Source organism: Oncorhynchus clarkii, chromosome 17 (assembly GCF_045791955.1).
Source record: "Oncorhynchus clarkii lewisi isolate Uvic-CL-2024 chromosome 17, UVic_Ocla_1.0, whole genome shotgun sequence".
In the NCBI taxonomy this organism is placed as follows: Eukaryota; Metazoa; Chordata; class Actinopteri; order Salmoniformes; family Salmonidae; genus Oncorhynchus; species Oncorhynchus clarkii.
Genome location: NC_092163.1, coordinates 4,430,306 through 4,450,528, shown reverse-complemented (window position 1 = coordinate 4,450,528; position 20,223 = coordinate 4,430,306). Strand labels below are relative to the sequence as shown.

Below are 20,223 nucleotides of genomic sequence, written 5' to 3'. Positions count from 1 at the left end.
CAGACAGTCAGCCAGTCAGCCAATCATATAGTAACATCACTGACTCTATATCATTAAATGATACTACTCATTCATATAGTAACATCACTGACTCTATATCATTAAATGATACTACTCATTCATATAGTAACATCACTGACTCTATATCATTAAATTATACTGCCCCTCTCCCTCTCTATTCATCCCCTCTCTCCCCCCCTCATTTTCTCTCGCTCCACCAGTCTGTTTGTTCTCGCTCTCTACCTCCATCAGTCTGTGTTTGTTCTCTCTCTCCACCTCCCTCCATCAGTCTGTGTTTGTTCTCTCTCCACCTCCCTCCATCAGTCTGTGTTCTCTCTCTCCACCTCCCTCCATCAGTCTGTGTTTGTTCTCTCTCTCCATCAGTCTGTGTTTGTTCTCTCTCTCCACCTCCCTCCATCAGTCTGTGTTTGTTCTCTCTCCACCTCCCTCCATCAGTCTGTGTTCTCTCTCTCCACCTCCCTCCATCAGTCTGTGTTTGTTCTCTCTCCACCTCCCTCAGTCTGTGTTTTTTCTCTCTCTCCACCTCCATCAGTCTGTGTTTGTTCTCTCTCTCCACCTCCCTCCATCAGTTTGTGTTTGTTCTCTCTCCACCTCCCTCCATCAGTCTGTGTTTGTTCTCTCTCTCCACCTCTCTCCATCAGTCTGTGTTTGTTCTCTCTCTCCACCTCCCTCCATCAGTCTGTGTTCTCTCTCTCTCCACCTCCCTCCATCAGTCTGTGTTTGTTCTCTCTCTCCACCTCCATCAGTCTGTGTTTGTTCTCCCTCTCCACCTCCCTCCATCAGTCTGTGTTTGTTCTCTCTCTCCACCTCCCTCCATCAGTCTGTTTGTTCTCTCTCCACCTCCCTCAGTCTGTGTTTGTTCTCTCTCTCCACCTCCATCAGTCTGTGTTTGTTCTCTCTCTCCACCTCCCTCCATCAGTCTGTGTTTGTTCTCTCTCTCCACCTCCATCAGTCTGTGTTTGTTCTCTCTCTCCACCTCCATCAGTCTGTGTTTGTTCTCTCTCTCCACCTCTCTCCATCAGTCTGTGTTTGTTCTCTCTCTCCACCTCCATCAGTCTGTGTTTGTTCTCTCTCTCCACCTCCATCAGTCTGTGTTTGTTCTCTCTCCACGTCCCGCCATCAGTCTGTGTTCTCTCTCTCCACCTCCCTCCATCAGTCTGTGTTCTCTCTCTCCACCTCCCTCCATCAGTCTGTGTTTGTTCTCTCTCTCCACCTCTCCATCAGTCTGTGTTTGTTCTCTCTCTCCACCTCCCTCCATCAGTCTGTGTTCTCTCTCTCCACCTCTCTCCATCAGTCTGTGTTCTCTCTCTCCACCTCTCTCCATCAGTCTGTGTTTGTTCTCTCTCTCCACCTCTCTCCATCAGTCTGTGTTTGTTCTCTCTCTCCACCTCCCTCCATCAGTCTGTTTGTTCTCTCTCTCCACCTCCCTCCAGTCTGTGTTTGTTCTCTCTCTCCACCTCCCTCCATCAGTCTGTGTTTGTTTTGTCTGATTGATGGCAGTCAGAGATGTTCTTTCAGAGTTCTGGAATCTCTCTCTCTCAGAAACTTGCTTTTTTCCATGACTACTGTTGCCTGGCAACTGCCAGTAACCATGGATCGACTGAGGCAGAAATAAGAGGTCTGTCTCTCTCACACACACGAAGTAGCTGTAGTGTGGTGATGTCACTGTAGCCATGGAAACCCCCGAGCACTGAAAACTCCATTTTCCTCTTCTCTCTTTTCTTCCATCCTCCTCCACTCCCAGATCCATCTCTCCTCTCCCTCCTTCTCCTCACTCCCAGATCCATCTCATCTCTCCCTCCTCCTCCTCACTCCCAGATCCATCTCTCCTCTCCCTCCTCCTCCTCACTCCCAGATCCATCTCTCCTCTCCCTCCTTCTCCTCACTCCCAGATCCATCTCTCCTCTCCCTCCTTCTCCTCACTCCCAGATCCATCTCTCCTCTCCCTCCTTCTCCTCACTCCCAGATCCATCACCCTCTCCCTCCTCCTCCTCCTCACTCCCAGATCCATCACCCTCTCCATCCTCCTCCTCACTCCCAGATCCATCACCCTCTCCCTCCTCCTCCTCACTCCCAGATCCATCACCCTCTCCCTCCTTCTCCTCACTCCCAGATCCATCACCCTCTCCCTCCTTCTCCTCACTCCCAGATCCATCACCCTCTCCCTCCTTCTCCTCACTCCCAGATCCATCACCCTCTCCCTCCTTCTCCTCACTCCCAGATCCATCACCCTCTCCCTCCTCCTCCTCACTCCCAGATCCATCACCCTCTCCCTCCTTCTCCTCACTCCCAGATCCATCACCCTCTCCCTCCTCCTCCTCACTCCCAGATCCATCACCCTCTCCCTCCTTCTCCTCACTCCCAGATCCATCACCCTCTCCCTCCTTCTCCTCACTCCCAGATCCATCACACTCTCCCTCCATCCTCTTCTCCTTCTCCTCACTCCCAGATCCATCTCTCCTCTCCCTCCATCCCCGTCTCCTTCTCCTCACTCCCAGATCCATCCCCGTCTCCTCCTCCACTCCTAGATCCATCACCCTCTCCCTCCATCTCCTCACTCCCAGATCCATCACCCTCTCCCTCCATCCCCTTCTCCCAGATCCATCCCCTTCTCCTCACTCCCAGATCCATCTCTCCCCTCCCTCCGTCTCCTCCTCCACTCCCAGATCCATCACCCTCTCCCTCCTTCTAATCACTCCCAGATCCATCACACTCTCCCTCCATCCTCTTCTCCTTCTCCTCACTCCCAGATCCATCTCTCCTCTCCCTCCATCCCCGTCTCCTCCTCCACTCCCAGATCCATCCCCCTCTCCCTCCATCCCCGTCTCCTCCTCCACTCCCAGATCCATCACCCTCTCCCTCCATCCCCGTCTCCTCCACCACTCCCAGATCCATCACCCTCTCCCTCCATCCCGTCTCCTCCTCCACTCCCAGATCCATCACCCTCTCCCTCCATCCCCGTCTCCTCCTCCACTCCCAGATCCATCTCTCCTCTCCCTCCATCCCCGTCTCCTCCTCCACTCCCAGATCCATCACCCTCGCCCTCCATCCCCGTCTCCTACTCACTCCCAGATCCATCACCCTCTCCCTCCATCTCCTTCTCCTCACTCCCAGATCCATCACCCTCTCCCTCCATCCCCTAATCCTCACTCCCAGATCCATCTCTCCTCTCCCTCCATCCCCATCTCCTTCTCCTCCACTCCCAGATCCATCTCTCCCCTCCCTCCGTCTCCTCCTCCACTCCCAGATCCATCTCTCCCCTCCCTCCGTCTCCTCCTCCACTCCCAGATCCATCTCTCCCCTCCCTCCGTCTCCTCCTCCACTCCCAGATCCATCTCTCCCCTCCCTCCGTCTCCTCCTCCACTCCCAGATCCATCTCCCCCCTCCCTCCGTCTCCTCCTCCACTCCCAGATCCATCACCCTCTCCCTCCCTCCGTCTCCTCCTCCACTCCAAGATCCATCACCCTCTCCCTCCATCCCTGTCTCCTCCTCCACTCCCAGATCCATCACCCTCTCCCTCCCTCCGTCTCCTCCTCCACTCCCAGATCCATCACCCTCTCCCTCCCTCTGTCTCCTCCTCCACTCCCAGATCCATCTCTCCCCTCCCTCCGTCTCCTTCTCCTCCACTCCCAGATCCATCTCTCCCCTCCCTCCGTCTCCTTCTCCACCACAACCAGATCCATCACCCTCTCCCTCCATCTCCTCACTCCCAGATCCATCTCTCCCCTCCCTCCCTCCGTCTCCTCCTCCACTCCCAGATCCATCTCTCCCCTCCATCCTCGTCTCCTCCTCCACTCCCAGATCCATCTCTCCCCTCCCTCCGTCTCCTCCTCCACTCCCAGATCCATCTCTCCCCTCCCTCCGTCTCCTCCTCCACTCCCAGATCCATCTCCCCCCTCCCTCCGTCTCCTCCTCCACTCCCAGATCCATCACCCTCTCCCTCCCTCCGTCTCCTCCTCCACTCCAAGATCCATCACCCTCTCCCTCCATCCCTGTCTCCTCCTCCACTCCCAGATCCATCACCCTCTCCCTCCCTCCGTCTCCTCCTCCACTCCCAGATCCATCACCCTCTCCCTCCCTCTGTCTCCTCCTCCACTCCCAGATCCATCTCTCCCCTCCCTCCGTCTCCTTCTCCTCCACTCCCAGATCCATCTCTCCCCTCCCTCCGTCTCCTTCTCCTCCACTCCCAGATCCATCACCCTCTCCCTCCATCTCCTCACTCCCAGATCCATCTCTCCCCTCCCTCCCTCCGTCTCCTCCTCCACTCCCAGATCCATCTCTCCCCTCCATCCTCGTCTCCTCCTCCACTCCCAGATCCATCTCTCCTCTCCCTCCATCCAGTCTTCTCCTCCACTCCCAGATCCATCTCTCCTCTCCCTCCCTCCGTCTCCTCCTCACTCCCAGATCCATCTCTCCCCTCCATCCTCCTCCACTCCCAGATCCATCTCTCCTCTCCCTCCATCCCGTCTCCTCCTCCCCTCCCAGATCCATCACCCTCTTCCAGATCCATCTCTCCTCTCCCTCCCTCCGTCTCCTCCTCCTCACTCCCAGATCCATCCCCTCTCCCTCCATCTCGTCTCCTTCTCCTCACTCCCAGATCCATCACCCTCTCCCTCCATCTCGTCTCCTTCTCCTCACTCCCAGATCCATCACCCTCTCCCTCCATCTCGTCTCCTTCTCCTCACTCCCAGATCCATCACCCTCTCCCTCCATCTCGTCTCCTTCTCCTCACTCCCAGATCCATCACCCTCTCCCTCCATCTCGTCTCCTTCTCCTCACTCCCAGATCCATCACCCTCTCCCTCCATCTCGTCTCCTTCTCCTCACTCCCAGATCCATCACCCTCTCCCTCCATCTCGTCTCCTTCTCCTCACTCCCAGATCCATCTCTCCTCTCCCTCCATCCCGTCTCCTCCTCCACTCCCAGATCCATCTCTCCTCTCCCTCCATCCCGTCTCCTCCTCCACTCCCAGATCCATCTCTCCTCTCCCTCCCTCCGTCTCCTCCTCCACTCCCAGATCCATCACCCTCTCCCTCCATCTCGTCTCCTTCTCCTCACTCCCAGATCCATCCCCTCTCCCTCCATCTCGTCTCCTTCTCCTCACTCCCAGATCCATCACCCTCTCCCTCCATCTCGTCTCCTTCTCCTCACTCCCAGATCCATCACCCTCTCCCTCCATCTCGTCTCCTTCTCCTCACTCCCAGATCCATCACCCTCTCCCTCCATCTCGTCTCCTTCTCCTCACTCCCAGATCCATCACCCTCTCCCTCCATCTCGTCTCCTTCTCCTCACTCCCAGATCCATCTCTCCTCTCCCTCCCTCCCGTCTCCTCCTCCACTCCCAGATCCATCTCTCCTCTCCCTCCCTCCGTCTCCTCCTCCACTCCCAGATCCATCTCTCCTCTCCCTCCCTCCGTCTCCTCCTTCACTCCCAGATCCATCTCTCCCCTCCCTCCGTCTCCTCCTCCACTCCCAGATCCATCACTCCTCTCCCTCCATCCCGTCTCCTCCTCCACTCCTAGATCCATCTCTCCTCTCCCTCCATCCCGTCTCCTCCTCCACTCCCAGATCCATCTCTCCTCTCCCTCCATCCCGTCTCCTCCTCCACTCCCAGATCCATCTCTCCTCTCCCTCCCTCCGTCTCCTCCTCCACTCCCAGATCCATCTCTCCTCTCCCTCCCTCCGTCTCCTCCTCCACTCCCAGATCCATCACCCTCTCCCTCCATCTCGTCTCCTTCTCCTCACTCCCAGATCCATCCCCTCTCCCTCCATCTCGTCTCCTTCTCCTCACTCCCAGATCCATCACCCTCTCCCTCCATCTCGTCTCCTTCTCCTCACTCCCAGATCCATCACCCTCTCCCTCCATCTCGTCTCCTTCTCCTCACTCCCAGATCCATCACCCTCTCCCTCCATCTCGTCTCCTTCTCCTCACTCCCAGATCCATCACCCTCTCCCTCCATCTCGTCTCCTTCTCCTCACTCCCAGATCCATCTCTCCTCTCCCTCCATCCCGTCTCCTCCTCCACTCCCAGATCCATCTCTCCTCTCCCTCCATCCCGTCTCCTCCTCCACTCCCAGATCCATCTCTCCTCTCCCTCCCTCCGTCTCCTCCACCACTCCCAGATCCATCACCCTCTCCCTCCATCTCGTCTCCTTCTCCTCACTCCCAGATCCATCCCCTCTCCCTCCATCTCGTCTCCTTCTCCTCACTCCCAGATCCATCACCCTCTCCCTCCATCTTGTCTCCTTCTCCTCACTCCCAGATCCATCACCCTCTCCCTCCATCTCGTCTCCTTCTCCTCACTCCCAGATCCATCACCCTCTCCCTCCATCTCGTCTCCTTCTCCTCACTCCCAGATCCATCACCCTCTCCCTCCATCTCGTCTCCTTCTCCTCACTCCCAGATCCATCACCCTCTCCCTCCATCCCGTCTCCTCCTCTACTCCCAGATCCATCTCTCCTCTCCCTCCATCCCGTCTCCTCCTCCACTCCCAGATCCATCTCTCCTCTCCCTCCATCCCGTCTCCTCCTCCACTCCCAGATCCATCTCTCCTCTCCCTCCCTCCGTCTCCTCCTCCACTCCCAGATCCATCTCTCCTCTCCCTCCCTCCGTCTCCTCCTTCACTCCCAGATCCATCTCTCCCCTCCCTCCGTCTCCTCCTCCACTCCCAGATCCATCTCTCCTCTCCCTCCCTCCGTCTCCTCCTCCACTCCCAGATCCATCTCTCCTCTCCCTCCCTCCGTCTCCTCCTCCACTCCCAGATCCATCACCCTCTCCCTCCATCTCGTCTCCTTCTCCTCACTCCCAGATCCATCCCCTCTCCCTCCATCTCGTCTCCTTCTCCTCACTCCCAGATCCATCACCCTCTCCCTCCATCTCGTCTCCTTCTCCTCACTCCCAGATCCATCACCCTCTCCCTCCATCTCGTCTCCTTCTCCTCACTCCCAGATCCATCACCCTCTCCCTCCATCTCGTCTCCTTCTCCTCACTCCCAGATCCATCACCCTCTCCCTCCATCTCGTCTCCTTCTCCTCACTCCCAGATCCATCTCTCCTCTCCCTCCATCCCGTCTCCTCCTCCACTCCCAGATCCATCTCTCCTCTCCCTCCCTCCGTCTCCTCCTCCACTCCCAGATCCATCACCCTCTCCCTCCATCTCGTCTCCTTCTCCTCACTCCCAGATCCATCCCCTCTCCCTCCATCTCGTCTCCTTCTCCTCACTCCCAGATCCATCACCCTCTCCCTCCATCTCGTCTCCTTCTCCTCACTCCCAGATCCATCACCCTCTCCCTCCATCTCGTCTCCTTCTCCTCACTCCCAGATCCATCACCCTCTCCCTCCATCTCGTCTCCTTCTCCTCACTCCCAGATCCATCACCCTCTCCCTCCATCTCGTCTCCTTCTCCTCACTCCCAGATCCATCTCTCCTCTCCCTCCATCCCGTCTCCTCCTCCACTCCCAGATCCATCTCTCCTCTCCCTCCATCCCGTCTCCTCCTCCACTCCCAGATCCATCTCTCCTCTCCCTCCATCCCGTCTCCTCCTCCACTCCCAGATCCATCTCTCCTCTCCCTCCCTCCGTCTCCTCCTCCACTCCCAGATCCATCTCTCCTCTCCCTCCCTCCGTCTCCTCCTTCACTCCCAGATCCATCTCTCCCCTCCCTCCGTCTCCTCCTCCACTCCCAGATCCATCACTCCTCTCCCTCCATCCCGTCTCCTCCTCCACTCCTAGAGCCATCTCTCCTCTCCCTCCATCCCGTCTCCTCCTCCACTCCCAGATCCATCTCTCCTCTCCCTCCATCCCGTCTCCTCCTCCACTCCCAGATCCATCTCTCCTCTCCCTCCATCCAGTCTTCTCCTCCACTCCCAGATCCATCTCTCCTCTCCCTCCCTCCGTCTCCTCCTCACTCCCAGATCCATCTCTCCCCTCCATCCTCCTCCACTCCCAGATCCATCTCTCCTCTCCCTCCATCCCGTCTCCTCCTCCCCTCCCAGATCCATCACCCTCTTCCAGATCCATCTCTCCTCTCCCTCCCTCCGTCTCCTCCTCCTCACTCCCAGATCCATCCCCTCTCCCTCCATCTCGTCTCCTTCTCCTCACTCCCAGATCCATCACCCTCTCCCTCCATCTCGTCTCCTTCTCCTCACTCCCAGATCCATCACCCTCTCCCTCCATCTCGTCTCCTTCTCCTCACTCCCAGATCCATCACCCTCTCCCTCCATCTCGTCTCCTTCTCCTCACTCCCAGATCCATCACCCTCTCCCTCCATCTCGTCTCCTTCTCCTCACTCCCAGATCCATCACCCTCTCCCTCCATCTCGTCTCCTTCTCCTCACTCCCAGATCCATCACCCTCTCCCTCCATCTCGTCTCCTTCTCCTCACTCCCAGATCCATCTCTCCTCTCCCTCCATCCCGTCTCCTCCTCCACTCCCAGATCCATCTCTCCTCTCCCTCCATCCCGTCTCCTCCTCCACTCCCAGATCCATCTCTCCTCTCCCTCCCTCCGTCTCCTCCTCCACTCCCAGATCCATCACCCTCTCCCTCCATCTCGTCTCCTTCTCCTCACTCCCAGATCCATCCCCTCTCCCTCCATCTCGTCTCCTTCTCCTCACTCCCAGATCCATCACCCTCTCCCTCCATCTCGTCTCCTTCTCCTCACTCCCAGATCCATCACCCTCTCCCTCCATCTCGTCTCCTTCTCCTCACTCCCAGATCCATCACCCTCTCCCTCCATCTCGTCTCCTTCTCCTCACTCCCAGATCCATCACCCTCTCCCTCCATCTCGTCTCCTTCTCCTCACTCCCAGATCCATCTCTCCTCTCCCTCCATCCCGTCTCCTCCTCCACTCCCAGATCCATCTCTCCTCTCCCTCCATCCTGTCTCCTCCTCCACTCCCAGATCCATCTCTCCTCTCCCTCCATCCCGTCTCCTCCTCCACTCCCAGATCCATCTCTCCTCTCCCTCCCTCCGTCTCCTCCTCCACTCCCAGATCCATCTCTCCTCTCCCTCCCTCCGTCTCCTCCTTCACTCCCAGATCCATCTCTCCCCTCCCTCCGTCTCCTCCTCCACTCCCAGATCCATCACTCCTCTCCCTCCATCCCGTCTCCTCCTCCACTCCTAGATCCATCTCTCCTCTCCCTCCATCCCGTCTCCTCCTCCACTCCTAGATCCATCTCTCCTCTCCCTCCATCCCGTCTCCTCCTCCACTCCCAGATCCATCTCTCCTCTCCCTCCCTCCGTCTCCTCCTCCACTCCCCGATCCATCTCTCCTCTCCCTCCATTCCGTCTCCTCCTCCACTCCCAGATCCATCTCTCCCCTCCCTCCCCCCGTCTCCTCCTCCACTCCCAGATCCATCTCTCCTCTCCCTCCCTCCGTCTCCTCCTCCACTCCCAGATCCATCTCTCCCTCCCTCCGTCTCCTCCTCCACTCCCAGATCCATCTCTCCCTCCCTCCGTCTCCTCCTCCACTCCCAGATCCATCTCTCCCTCCCTCCGTCTCCTCCTCCACTCCCAGATCCATCTCTCCCTCCCTCCGTCTCCTCCTCCACTCCCAGATCCATCTCTCCCTCCCTCCGTCTCCTCCTCCACTCCCAGATCCATCTCTCCCTCCCTCCGTCTCCTCCTCCACTCCCAGATCCATCTCTCCCTCCCTCCGTCTCCTCCTCCACTCCCAGATCCATCTCTCCTCTCCCTCCCTCCGTCTCCTCCTCCACTCCCAGATCCATCTCTCCTCTCCCTCCCTCCGTCTCCTCCTCCACTCCCCGATCCATCTCTCCTCTCCCTCCATTCCGTCTCCTCCTCCACTCCCAGATCCATCTCTCCCCTCCCTCCCTCCGTCTCCTCCTCCACTCCCAGATCCATCTCTCCTCTCCCTCCCTCCGTCTCCTCCTCCACTCCCAGATCCATCTCTCCCTCCCTCCGTCTCCTCCTCCACTCCCAGATCCATCTCTCCCTCCCTCCGTCTCCTCCTCCACTCCCAGATCCATCTCTCCCTCCCTCCGTCTCCTCCTCCACTCCCAGATCCATCTCTCCCTCCCTCCGTCTCCTCCTCCACTCCCAGATCCATCTCTCCCTCCCTCCGTCTCCTCCTCCACTCCCAGATCCATCACTCCTCTCCCTCCATCCCGTCTCCTCCTCCACTCCTAGATCCATCTCTCCTCTCCCTCCATCCCGTCTCCTCCTCCACTCCCAGATCCATCTCTCCTCTCCCTCCCTCCGTCTCCTCCTCCACTCCCCGATCCATCTCTCCTCTCCCTCCATTCCGTCTCCTCCTCCACTCCCAGATCCATCTCTCCCCTCCCTCCCTCCGTCTCCTCCTCCACTCCCAGATCCATCTCTCCTCTCCCTCCCTCCGTCTCCTCCTCCACTCCCAGATCCATCTCTCCCTCCCTCCGTCTCCTCCTCCACTCCCAGATCCATCTCTCCCTCCCTCCGTCTCCTCCTCCACTCCCAGATCCATCTCTCCCTCCCTCCGTCTCCTCCTCCACTCCCAGATCCATCTCTCCCTCCCTCCGTCTCCTCCTCCACTCCCAGATCCATCTCTCCCTCCCTCCGTCTCCTCCTCCACTCCCAGATCCATCTCTCCCTCCCTCCGTCTCCTCCTCCACTCCCAGATCCATCTCTCCCTCCCTCCGTCTCCTCCTCCACTCCCAGATCCATCTCTCCTCTCCCTCCCTCCGTCTCCTCCTCCACTCCCCGATCCATCTCTCCTCTCCCTCCATTCCGTCTCCTCCTCCACTCCCAGATCCATCTCTCCCCTCCCTCCCTCCGTCTCCTCCTCCACTCCCAGATCCATCTCTCCTCTCCCTCCCTCCGTCTCCTCCTCCACTCCCAGATCCATCTCTCCCTCCCTCCGTCTCCTCCTCCACTCCCAGATCCATCTCTCCCTCCCTCCGTCTCCTCCTCCACTCCCAGATCCATCTCTCCCTCCCTCCGTCTCCTCCTCCACTCCCAGATCCATCTCTCCCTCCCTCCGTCTCCTCCTCCACTCCCAGATCCATCTCTCCTCTCCCTCCATCCCGTCTCCTCCTCCACTCCCAGATCCATCTCTCCTCTCCCTCCCTCCGTCTCCTCCTCCACTCCCAGATCCATCTCTCCTCTCCCTCCCTCCGTCTCCTCCTCCACTCCCAGATCCATCTCTCCCTCCCTCCGTCTCCTCCTCCACTCCCAGATCCATCTCTCCTCTCCCTCCATCCCGTCTCCTCCTCCACTCCCAGATCCATCTCTCCTCTCCCTCCCTCCGTCTCCTCCTCCACTCTCAGATCCATCTCTCCCCTCCCTCCGTCTCCTCCTCCACTCCCAGATCCATCTCTCCTCTCCCTCCCTCCCGTCTCCTCCTTCACTCCCAGATCCATCTCTCCTCTCCCTCCGTCTCCTCCTTCACTCCCAGATCCATCTCTCCTCTCCCTCCATCCCGTCTCCTCCTCCACTCCCAGATCCATCTCTCCCTCCCTCCGTCTCCTCCTTCACTCCCAGATCCATCTCTCCTCTCCCTCCATCCCGTCTCCTCCTTCACTCCCAGATCCATCTCTCCCCTCCCTCCGTCTCCTCCTCCACTCCCAGATCCATCTCTCCTCTCCCTCCCTCCGTCTCCTCCTCCACTCCCAGATCCATCTCTCCTCTCCCTCCCTCCGTCTCCTCCTCCACTCCCCGATCCATCTCTCCTCTCCCTCCATTCCGTCTCCTCCTCCACTCCCAGATCCATCTCTCCCCTCCCTCCCTCCGTCTCCTCCTCCACTCCCAGATCCATCTCTCCTCTCCCTCCCTCCGTCTCCTCCTCCACTCCCAGATCCATCTCTCCCTCCCTCCGTCTCCTCCTCCACTCCCAGATCCATCTCTCCTCTCCCTCCATTCCGTCTCCTCCTCCACTCCCAGATCCATCTCTCCCCTCCCTCCCTCCGTCTCCTCCTCCACTCCCAGATCCATCTCTCCTCTCCCTCCCTCCGTCTCCTCCTCCACTCCCAGATCCATCTCTCCCTCCCTCCGTCTCCTCCTCCACTCCCAGATCCATCTCTCCCTCCCTCCGTCTCCTCCTCCACTCCCAGATCCATCTCTCCCTCCCTCCGTCTCCTCCTCCACTCCCAGATCCATCTCTCCCTCCGTCTCCTCCTCCACTCCCGATCCATCTCTCCCTCCCTCCGTCTCCTCCACTCCCAGATCCATCACTCCTCTCCCTCCATCCCGTCTCCTCCTCCACTCCCAGATCCATCTCTCCTCTCCCTCCATCCCGTCTCCTCCTCCACTCCCAGATCCATCTCTCCTCTCCCTCCCTCCGTCTCCTCCTCCACTCCCAGATCCATCTCTCCTCTCCCTCCCTCCGTCTCCTCCTCCACTCCCAGATCCATCTCTCCTCTCCCTCCCTCCGTCTCCTCCTCCACTCCCAGATCCATCTCTCCTCTCCCTCCCTCCGTCTCCTCCTCCACTCCCAGATCCATCTCCATCTCTCCCTCCCTCCGTCTCCTCCTCCACTCCCAGATCCATCTCTCCTCTCCCTCCGTCTCCTCCTTCACTCCCAGATCCATCTCTCCTCTCCCTCCATCCCGTCTCCTCCTCCACTCCCAGATCCATCTCTCCCTCCCTCCGTCTCCTCCTTCACTCCCAGATCCATCTCTCCTCTCCCTCCATCCCGTCTCCTCCTCCACTCCCAGATCCATCTCTCCTCTCCCTCCCTCCGTCTCCTCCTCCACTCCCAGATCCATCTCTCCTCTCCCTCCCTCCGTCTCCTCCTCCACTCCCCGATCCATCTCTCCTCTCCCTCCATTCCGTCTCCTCCTCCACTCCCAGATCCATCTCTCCCCTCCCTCCCTCCGTCTCCTCCTCCACTCCCAGATCCATCTCTCCTCTCCCTCCCTCCGTCTCCTCCTCCACTCCCAGATCCATCTCTCCCTCCCTCCGTCTCCTCCTCCACTCCCAGATCCATCTCTCCTCTCCCTCCATTCCGTCTCCTCCTCCACTCCCAGATCCATCTCTCCCCTCCCTCCCTCCGTCTCCTCCTCCACTCCCAGATCCATCTCTCCTCTCCCTCCCTCCGTCTCCTCCTCCACTCCCAGATCCATCTCTCCCTCCCTCCGTCTCCTCCTCCACTCCCAGATCCATCTCTCCCTCCCTCCGTCTCCTCCTCCACTCCCAGATCCATCTCTCCCTCCCTCCGTCTCCTCCTCCACTCCCAGATCCATCTCTCCCTCCCTCCGTCTCCTCCTCCACTCCCAGATCCATCTCTCCCTCCCTCCGTCTCCTCCTCCACTCCCAGATCCATCACTCCTCTCCCTCCATCCCGTCTCCTCCTCCACTCCTAGATCCATCTCTCCTCTCCCTCCATCCCGTCTCCTCCTCCACTCCCAGATCCATCTCTCCTCTCCCTCCCTCCGTCTCCTCCTCCACTCCCCGATCCATCTCTCCTCTCCCTCCATTCCGTCTCCTCCTCCACTCCCAGATCCATCTCTCCCCTCCCTCCCTCCGTCTCCTCCTCCACTCCCAGATCCATCTCTCCTCTCCCTCCCTCCGTCTCCTCCTCCACTCCCAGATCCATCTCTCCCTCCCTCCGTCTCCTCCTCCACTCCCAGATCCATCTCTCCCTCCCTCCGTCTCCTCCTCCACTCCCAGATCCATCTCTCCCTCCCTCCGTCTCCTCTTCCACTCCCAGATCCATCTCTCCCTCCCTCCGTCTCCTCCTCCACTCCCAGATCCATCTCTCCCTCCCTCCGTCTCCTCCTCCACTCCCAGATCCATCTCTCCCTCCCTCCGTCTCCTCCTCCACTCCCAGATCCATCTCTCCCTCCCTCCGTCTCCTCCTCCACTCCCAGATCCATCTCTCCTCTCCCTCCCTCCGTCTCCTCCTCCACTCCCAGATCCATCTCTCCTCTCCCTCCCTCCGTCTCCTCCTCCACTCCCCGATCCATCTCTCCTCTCCCTCCATTCCGTCTCCTCCTCCACTCCCAGATCCATCTCTCCCCTCCCTCCCTCCGTCTCCTCCTCCACTCCCAGATCCATCTCTCCTCTCCCTCCCTCCGTCTCCTCCTCCACTCCCAGATCCATCTCTCCCTCCCTCCGTCTCCTCCTCCACTCCCAGATCCATCTCTCCCTCCCTCCGTCTCCTCCTCCACTCCCAGATCCATCTCTCCCTCCCTCCGTCTCCTCCTCCACTCCCAGATCCATCTCTCCCTCCCTCCGTCTCCTCCTCCACTCCCAGATCCATCTCTCCTCTCCCTCCATCCCGTCTCCTCCTCCACTCCCAGATCCATCTCTCCTCTCCCTCCCTCCGTCTCCTCCTCCACTCCCAGATCCATCTCTCCTCTCCCTCCCTCCGTCTCCTCCTCCACTCCCAGATCCATCTCTCCCTCCCTCCGTCTCCTCCTCCACTCCCAGATCCATCTCTCCTCTCCCTCCATCCCGTCTCCTCCTCCACTCCCAGATCCATCTCTCCTCTCCCTCCCTCCGTCTCCTCCTCCACTCTCAGATCCATCTCTCCCCTCCCTCCGTCTCCTCCTCCACTCCCAGATCCATCTCTCCTCTCCCTCCATCCCGTCTCCTCCTTCACTCCCAGATCCATCTCTCCCCTCCCTCCGTCTCCTCCTCCACTCCCAGATCCATCTCTCCTCTCCCTCCGTCTCCTCCTTCACTCCCAGATCCATCTCTCCTCTCCCTCCATCCCGTCTCCTCCTCCACTCCCAGATCCATCTCTCCCTCCCTCCGTCTCCTCCTTCACTCCCAGATCCATCTCTCCTCTCCCTCCATCCCGTCTCCTCCTTCACTCCCAGATCCATCTCTCCCCTCCCTCCGTCTCCTCCTCCACTCCTAGATCCATCTCTCCTCTCCCTCCATCCCGTCTCCTCCTCCACTCCCAGATCCATCTCTCCTCTCCCTCCATCCCGTCTCCTCCTCCACTCCCAGATCCATCTCTCCTCTCCCTCCCTCCGTCTCCTCCTCCACTCCCAGATCCATCTCTCCTCTCCCTCCCTCCGTCTCCTCCTCCACTCCCAGATCCATCACCCTCTCCCTCCATCTCGTCTCCTTCTCCTCACTCCCAGATCCATCCCCTCTCCCTCCATCTCGTCTCCTTCTCCTCACTCCCAGATCCATCACCCTCTCCCTCCATCTCGTCTCCTTCTCCTCACTCCCAGATCCATCACCCTCTCCCTCCATCTCGTCTCCTTCTCCTCACTCCCAGATCTATCACCCTCTCCCTCCATCTCGTCTCCTTCTCCTCACTCCCAGATCCATCACCCTCTCCCTCCATCTCGTCTCCTTCTCCTCACTCCCAGATCCATCTCTCCTCTCCCTCCATCCCGTCTCCTCCTCCACTCCCAGATCCATCTCTCCTCTCCCTCCATCCCGTCACCTCCTCCACACCCAGATCCATCTCTCCTCTCCCTCCCTCCGTCTCCTCCTCCACTCCCAGATCCATCACCCTCTCCCTCCATCTCGTCTCCTTCTCCTCACTCCCAGATCCATCCCCTCTCCCTCCATCTCGTCTCCTTCTCCTCACTCCCAGATCCATCACCCTCTCCCTCCATCTCGTCTCCTTCTCCTCACTCCCAGATCCATCACCCTCTCCCTCCATCTCGTCTCCTTCTCCTCACTCCCAGATCCATCACCCTCTCCCTCCATCTCGTCTCCTTCTCCTCACTCCCAGATCCATCACCCTCTCCCTCCATCTCGTCTCCTTCTCCTCACTCCCAGATCCATCACCCTCTCCCTCCATCCCGTCTCCTCCTCCACTCCCAGATCCATCTCTCCTCTCCCTCCATCCCGTCTCCTCCTCCACTCCCAGATCCATCTCTCCTCTCCCTCCATCCCGTCTCCTCCTCCACTCCCAGATCCATCTCTCCTCTCCCTCCCTCCGTCTCCTCCTCCACTCCCAGATCCATCTCTCCTCTCCCTCCCTCCGTCTCCTCCTTCACTCCCAGATCCATCTCTCCCCTCCCTCCGTCTCCTCCTCCACTCCCAGATCCATCACTCCTCTTCCTCCATCCCGTCTCCTCCTCCACTCCTAGATCCATCTCTCCTCTCCCTCCATCCCGTCTCCTCCTCCACTCCCAGATCCATCTCTCCTCTCCCTCCCTCCGTCTCCTCCTCCACTCCCCGATCCATCTCTCCTCTCCCTCCATTCCGTCTCCTCCTCCACTCCCAGATCCATCTCTCCCCTCCCTCCCTCCGTCTCCTCCTCCACTCCCAGATCCATCTCTCCTCTCCCTCCCTCCGTCTCCTCCTCCACTCCCAGATCCATCTCTCCCTCCCTCCGTCTCCTCCTCCACTCCCAGATCCATCTCTCCCTCCCTCCGTCTCCTCCTCCACTCCCAGATCCATCTCTCCCTCCCTCCGTCTCCTCCTCCACTCCCAGATCCATCTCTCCCTCCCTCCGTCTCCTCCTCCACTCCCAGATCCATCTCTCCCTCCCTCCGTCTCCTCCTCCACTCCCAGATCCATCTCTCCCTCCCTCCGTCTCCTCCTCCACTCCCAGATCCATCTCTCCCTCCCTCCGTCTCCTCCTCCACTCCCAGATCCATCTCTCCTCTCCCTCCCTCCGTCTCCTCCTCCACTCCCAGATCCATCTCTCCTCTCCCTCCCTCCGTCTCCTCCTCCACTCCCCGATCCATCTCTCCTCTCCCTCCATTCCGTCTCCTCCTCCACTCCCAGATCCATCTCTCCCCTCCCTCCCTCCGTCTCCTCCTCCACTCCCAGATCCATCTCTCCTCTCCCTCCCTCCGTCTCCTCCTCCACTCCCAGATCCATCTCTCCCTCCCTCCGTCTCCTCCTCCACTCCCAGATCCATCTCTCCCTCCCTCCGTCTCCTCCTCCACTCCCAGATCCATCTCTCCCTCCCTCCGTCTCCTCCTCCACTCCCAGATCCATCTCTCCCTCCCTCCGTCTCCTCCTCCACTCCCAGATCCATCTCTCCCTCCCTCCGTCTCCTCCTCCACTCCCAGATCCATCACTCCTCTCCCTCCATCCCGTCTCCTCCTCCACTCCTAGATCCATCTCTCCTCTCCCTCCATCCCGTCTCCTCCTCCACTCCCAGATCCATCTCTCCTCTCCCTCCCTCCGTCTCCTCCTCCACTCCCCGATCCATCTCTCCTCTCCCTCCATTCCGTCTCCTCCTCCACTCCCAGATCCATCTCTCCCCTCCCTCCCTCCGTCTCCTCCTCCACTCCCAGATCCATCTCTCCTCTCCCTCCCTCCGTCTCCTCCTCCACTCCCAGATCCATCTCTCCCTCCCTCCGTCTCGTCTCCTCCTCCACTCCCAGATCCATCTCTCCCTCCCTCCGTCTCCTCCTCCACTCCCAGATCCATCTCTCCCTCCCTCCGTCTCCTCCTCCACTCCCAGATCCATCTCTCCCTCCCTCCGTCTCCTCCTCCACTCCCAGATCCATCTCTCCCTCCCTCCGTCTCCTCCTCCACTCCCAGATCCATCTCTCCCTCCCTCCGTCTCCTCCTCCACTCCCAGATCCATCTCTCCCTCCCTCCGTCTCCTCCTCCACTCCCAGATCCATCTCTCCTCTCCCTCCCTCCGTCTCCTCCTCCACTCCCCGATCCATCTCTCCTCTCCCTCCATTCCGTCTCCTCCTCCACTCCCAGATCCATCTCTCCCCTCCCTCCCTCCGTCTCCTCCTCCACTCCCAGATCCATCTCTCCTCTCCCTCCCTCCGTCTCCTCCTCCACTCCCAGATCCATCTCTCCCTCCCTCCGTCTCCTCCTCCACTCCCAGATCCATCTCTCCCTCCCTCCGTCTCCTCCTCCACTCCCAGATCCATCTCTCCCTCCCTCCGTCTCCTCCTCCACTCCCAGATCCATCTCTCCCTCCCTCCGTCTCCTCCTCCACTCCCAGATCCATCTCTCCTCTCCCTCCATCCCGTCTCCTCCTCCACTCCCAGATCCATCTCTCCTCTCCCTCCCTCCGTCTCCTCCTCCACTCCCAGATCCATCTCTCCTCTCCCTCCCTCCGTCTCCTCCTCCACTCCCAGATCCATCTCTCCCTCCCTCCGTCTCCTCCTCCACTCCCAGATCCATCTCTCCTCTCCCTCCATCCCGTCTCCTCCTCCACTCCCAGATCCATCTCTCCTCTCCCTCCCTCCGTCTCCTCCTCCACTCTCAGATCCATCTCTCCCCTCCCTCCGTCTCCTCCTCCACTCCCAGATCCATCTCTCCTCTCCCTCCATCCCGTCTCCTCCTTCACTCCCAGATCCATCTCTCCCCTCCCTCCGTCTCCTCCTCCACTCCCAGATCCATCTCTCCTCTCCCTCCGTCTCCTCCTTCACTCCCAGATCCATCTCTCCTCTCCCTCCATCCCGTCTCCTCCTCCACTCCCAGATCCATCTCTCCCTCCCTCCGTCTCCTCCTTCACTCCCAGATCCATCTCTCCTCTCCCTCCATCCCGTCTCCTCCTTCACTCCCAGATCCATCTCTCCCCTCCCTCCGTCTCCTCCTCCACTCCCAGATCCATCTCTCCTCTCCCTCCCTCCGTCTCCTCCTCCACTCCCAGATCCATCTCTCCTCTCCCTCCCTCCGTCTCCTCCTCCACTCCCCGATCCATCTCTCCTCTCCCTCCATTCCGTCTCCTCCTCCACTCCCAGATCCATCTCTCCCCTCCCTCCCTCCGTCTCCTCCTCCACTCCCAGATCCATCTCTCCTCTCCCTCCCTCCGTCTCCTCCTCCACTCCCAGATCCATCTCTCCCTCCCTCCGTCTCCTCCTCCACTCCCAGATCCATCTCTCCTCTCCCTCCATCCCGTCTCCTCCTCCACTCCCAGATCCATCTCTCCTCTCCCTCCCTCCGTCTCCTCCTCCACTCCCAGATCCATCTCTCCCTCCCTCCGTCTCCTCCTCCACTCCCAGATCCATCTCTCCCTCCCTCCGTCTCCTCCTCCACTCCCAGATCCATCTCTCCCTCCCTCCGTCTCCTCCTCCACTCCCAGATCCATCTCTCCCTCCCTCCGTCTCCTCCTCCACTCCCAGATCCATCTCTCCCTCCCTCCGTCTCCTCCTCCACTCCCAGATCCATCTCTCCTCTCCCTCCCTCCGTCTCCTCCTCCACTCCCAGATCCATCTCTCCTCTCCCTCCCTCCGTCTCCTCCTCCACTCCCCGATCCATCTCTCCTCTCCCTCCATTCCGTCTCCTCCTCCACTCCCAGATCCATCTCTCCCCTCCCTCCCTCCGTCTCCTCCTCCACTCCCAGATCCATCTCTCCTCTCCCTCCCTCCGTCTCCTCCTCCACTCCCAGATCCATCTCTCCCTCCCTCCGTCTCCTCCTCCACTCCCAGATCCATCTCTCCCTCCCTCCGTCTCCTCCTCCACTCCCAGATCCATCTCTCCCTCCCTCCGTCTCCTCCTCCACTCCCAGATCCATCTCTCCCTCCCTCCGTCTCCTCCTCCACTCCCAGATCCATCTCTCCCTCCCTCCGTCTCCTCCTCCACTCCCAGATCCATCACTCCTCTCCCTCCATCCCGTCTCCTCCTCCACTCCTAGATCCATCTCTCCTCTCCCTCCATCCCGTCTCCTCCTCCACTCCCAGATCCATCTCTCCTCTCCCTCCCTCCGTCTCCTCCTCCACTCCCCGATCCATCTCTCCTCTCCCTCCATTCCGTCTCCTCCTCCACTCCCAGATCCATCTCTCCCCTCCCTCCCTCCGTCTCCTCCTCCACTCCCAGATCCATCTCTCCTCTCCCTCCCTCCGTCTCCTCCTCCACTCCCAGATCCATCTCTCCCTCCCTCCGTCTCCTCCTCCACTCCCAGATCCATCTCTCCCTCCCTCCGTCTCCTCCTCCACTCCCAGATCCATCTCTCCCTCCCTCCGTCTCCTCCTCCACTCCCAGATCCATCTCTCCCTCCCTCCGTCTCCTCCTCCACTCCCAGATCCATCTCTCCCTCCCTCCGTCTCCTCCTCCACTCCCAGATCCATCTCTCCCTCCCTCCGTCTCCTCCTCCACTCCCAGATCCATCTCTCCCTCCCTCCGTCTCCTCCTCCACTCCCAGATCCATCTCTCCTCTCCCTCCCTCCGTCTCCTCCTCCACTCCCAGATCCATCTCTCCTCTCCCTCCCTCCGTCTCCTCCTCCACTCCCCGATCCATCTCTCCTCTCCCTCCATTCCGTCTCCTCCTCCACTCCCAGATCCATCTCTCCCCTCCCTCCCTCCGTCTCCTCCTCCACTCCCAGATCCATCTCTCCTCTCCCTCCCTCCGTCTCCTCCTCCACTCCCAGATCCATCTCTC

At 59.8% G+C, this 20,223-nt stretch overlaps 1 protein-coding gene across 3 annotated transcripts in view; it reads right to left on the bottom strand.

The window, feature by feature from the left end:
- Positions 1-20,223, bottom strand: part of LOC139370147 (monocyte to macrophage differentiation factor 2-like) — a 53,272-nt gene that overhangs the window by 18,202 nt on the left and 14,847 nt on the right. Inside the window, exon 1 of one of the 3 annotated variants that reach the window (XM_071109474.1) lies at positions 534-550. The exons of the other annotated variants lie outside the window; for them this stretch is intronic. Within the exon in view, the coding sequence (XP_070965575.1) occupies positions 534-550 (17 nt within the window). Of the gene's footprint in view, positions 1-533; positions 551-20,223 lie in introns of those variants that run through there. 3 annotated transcript variants of the gene reach the window in all.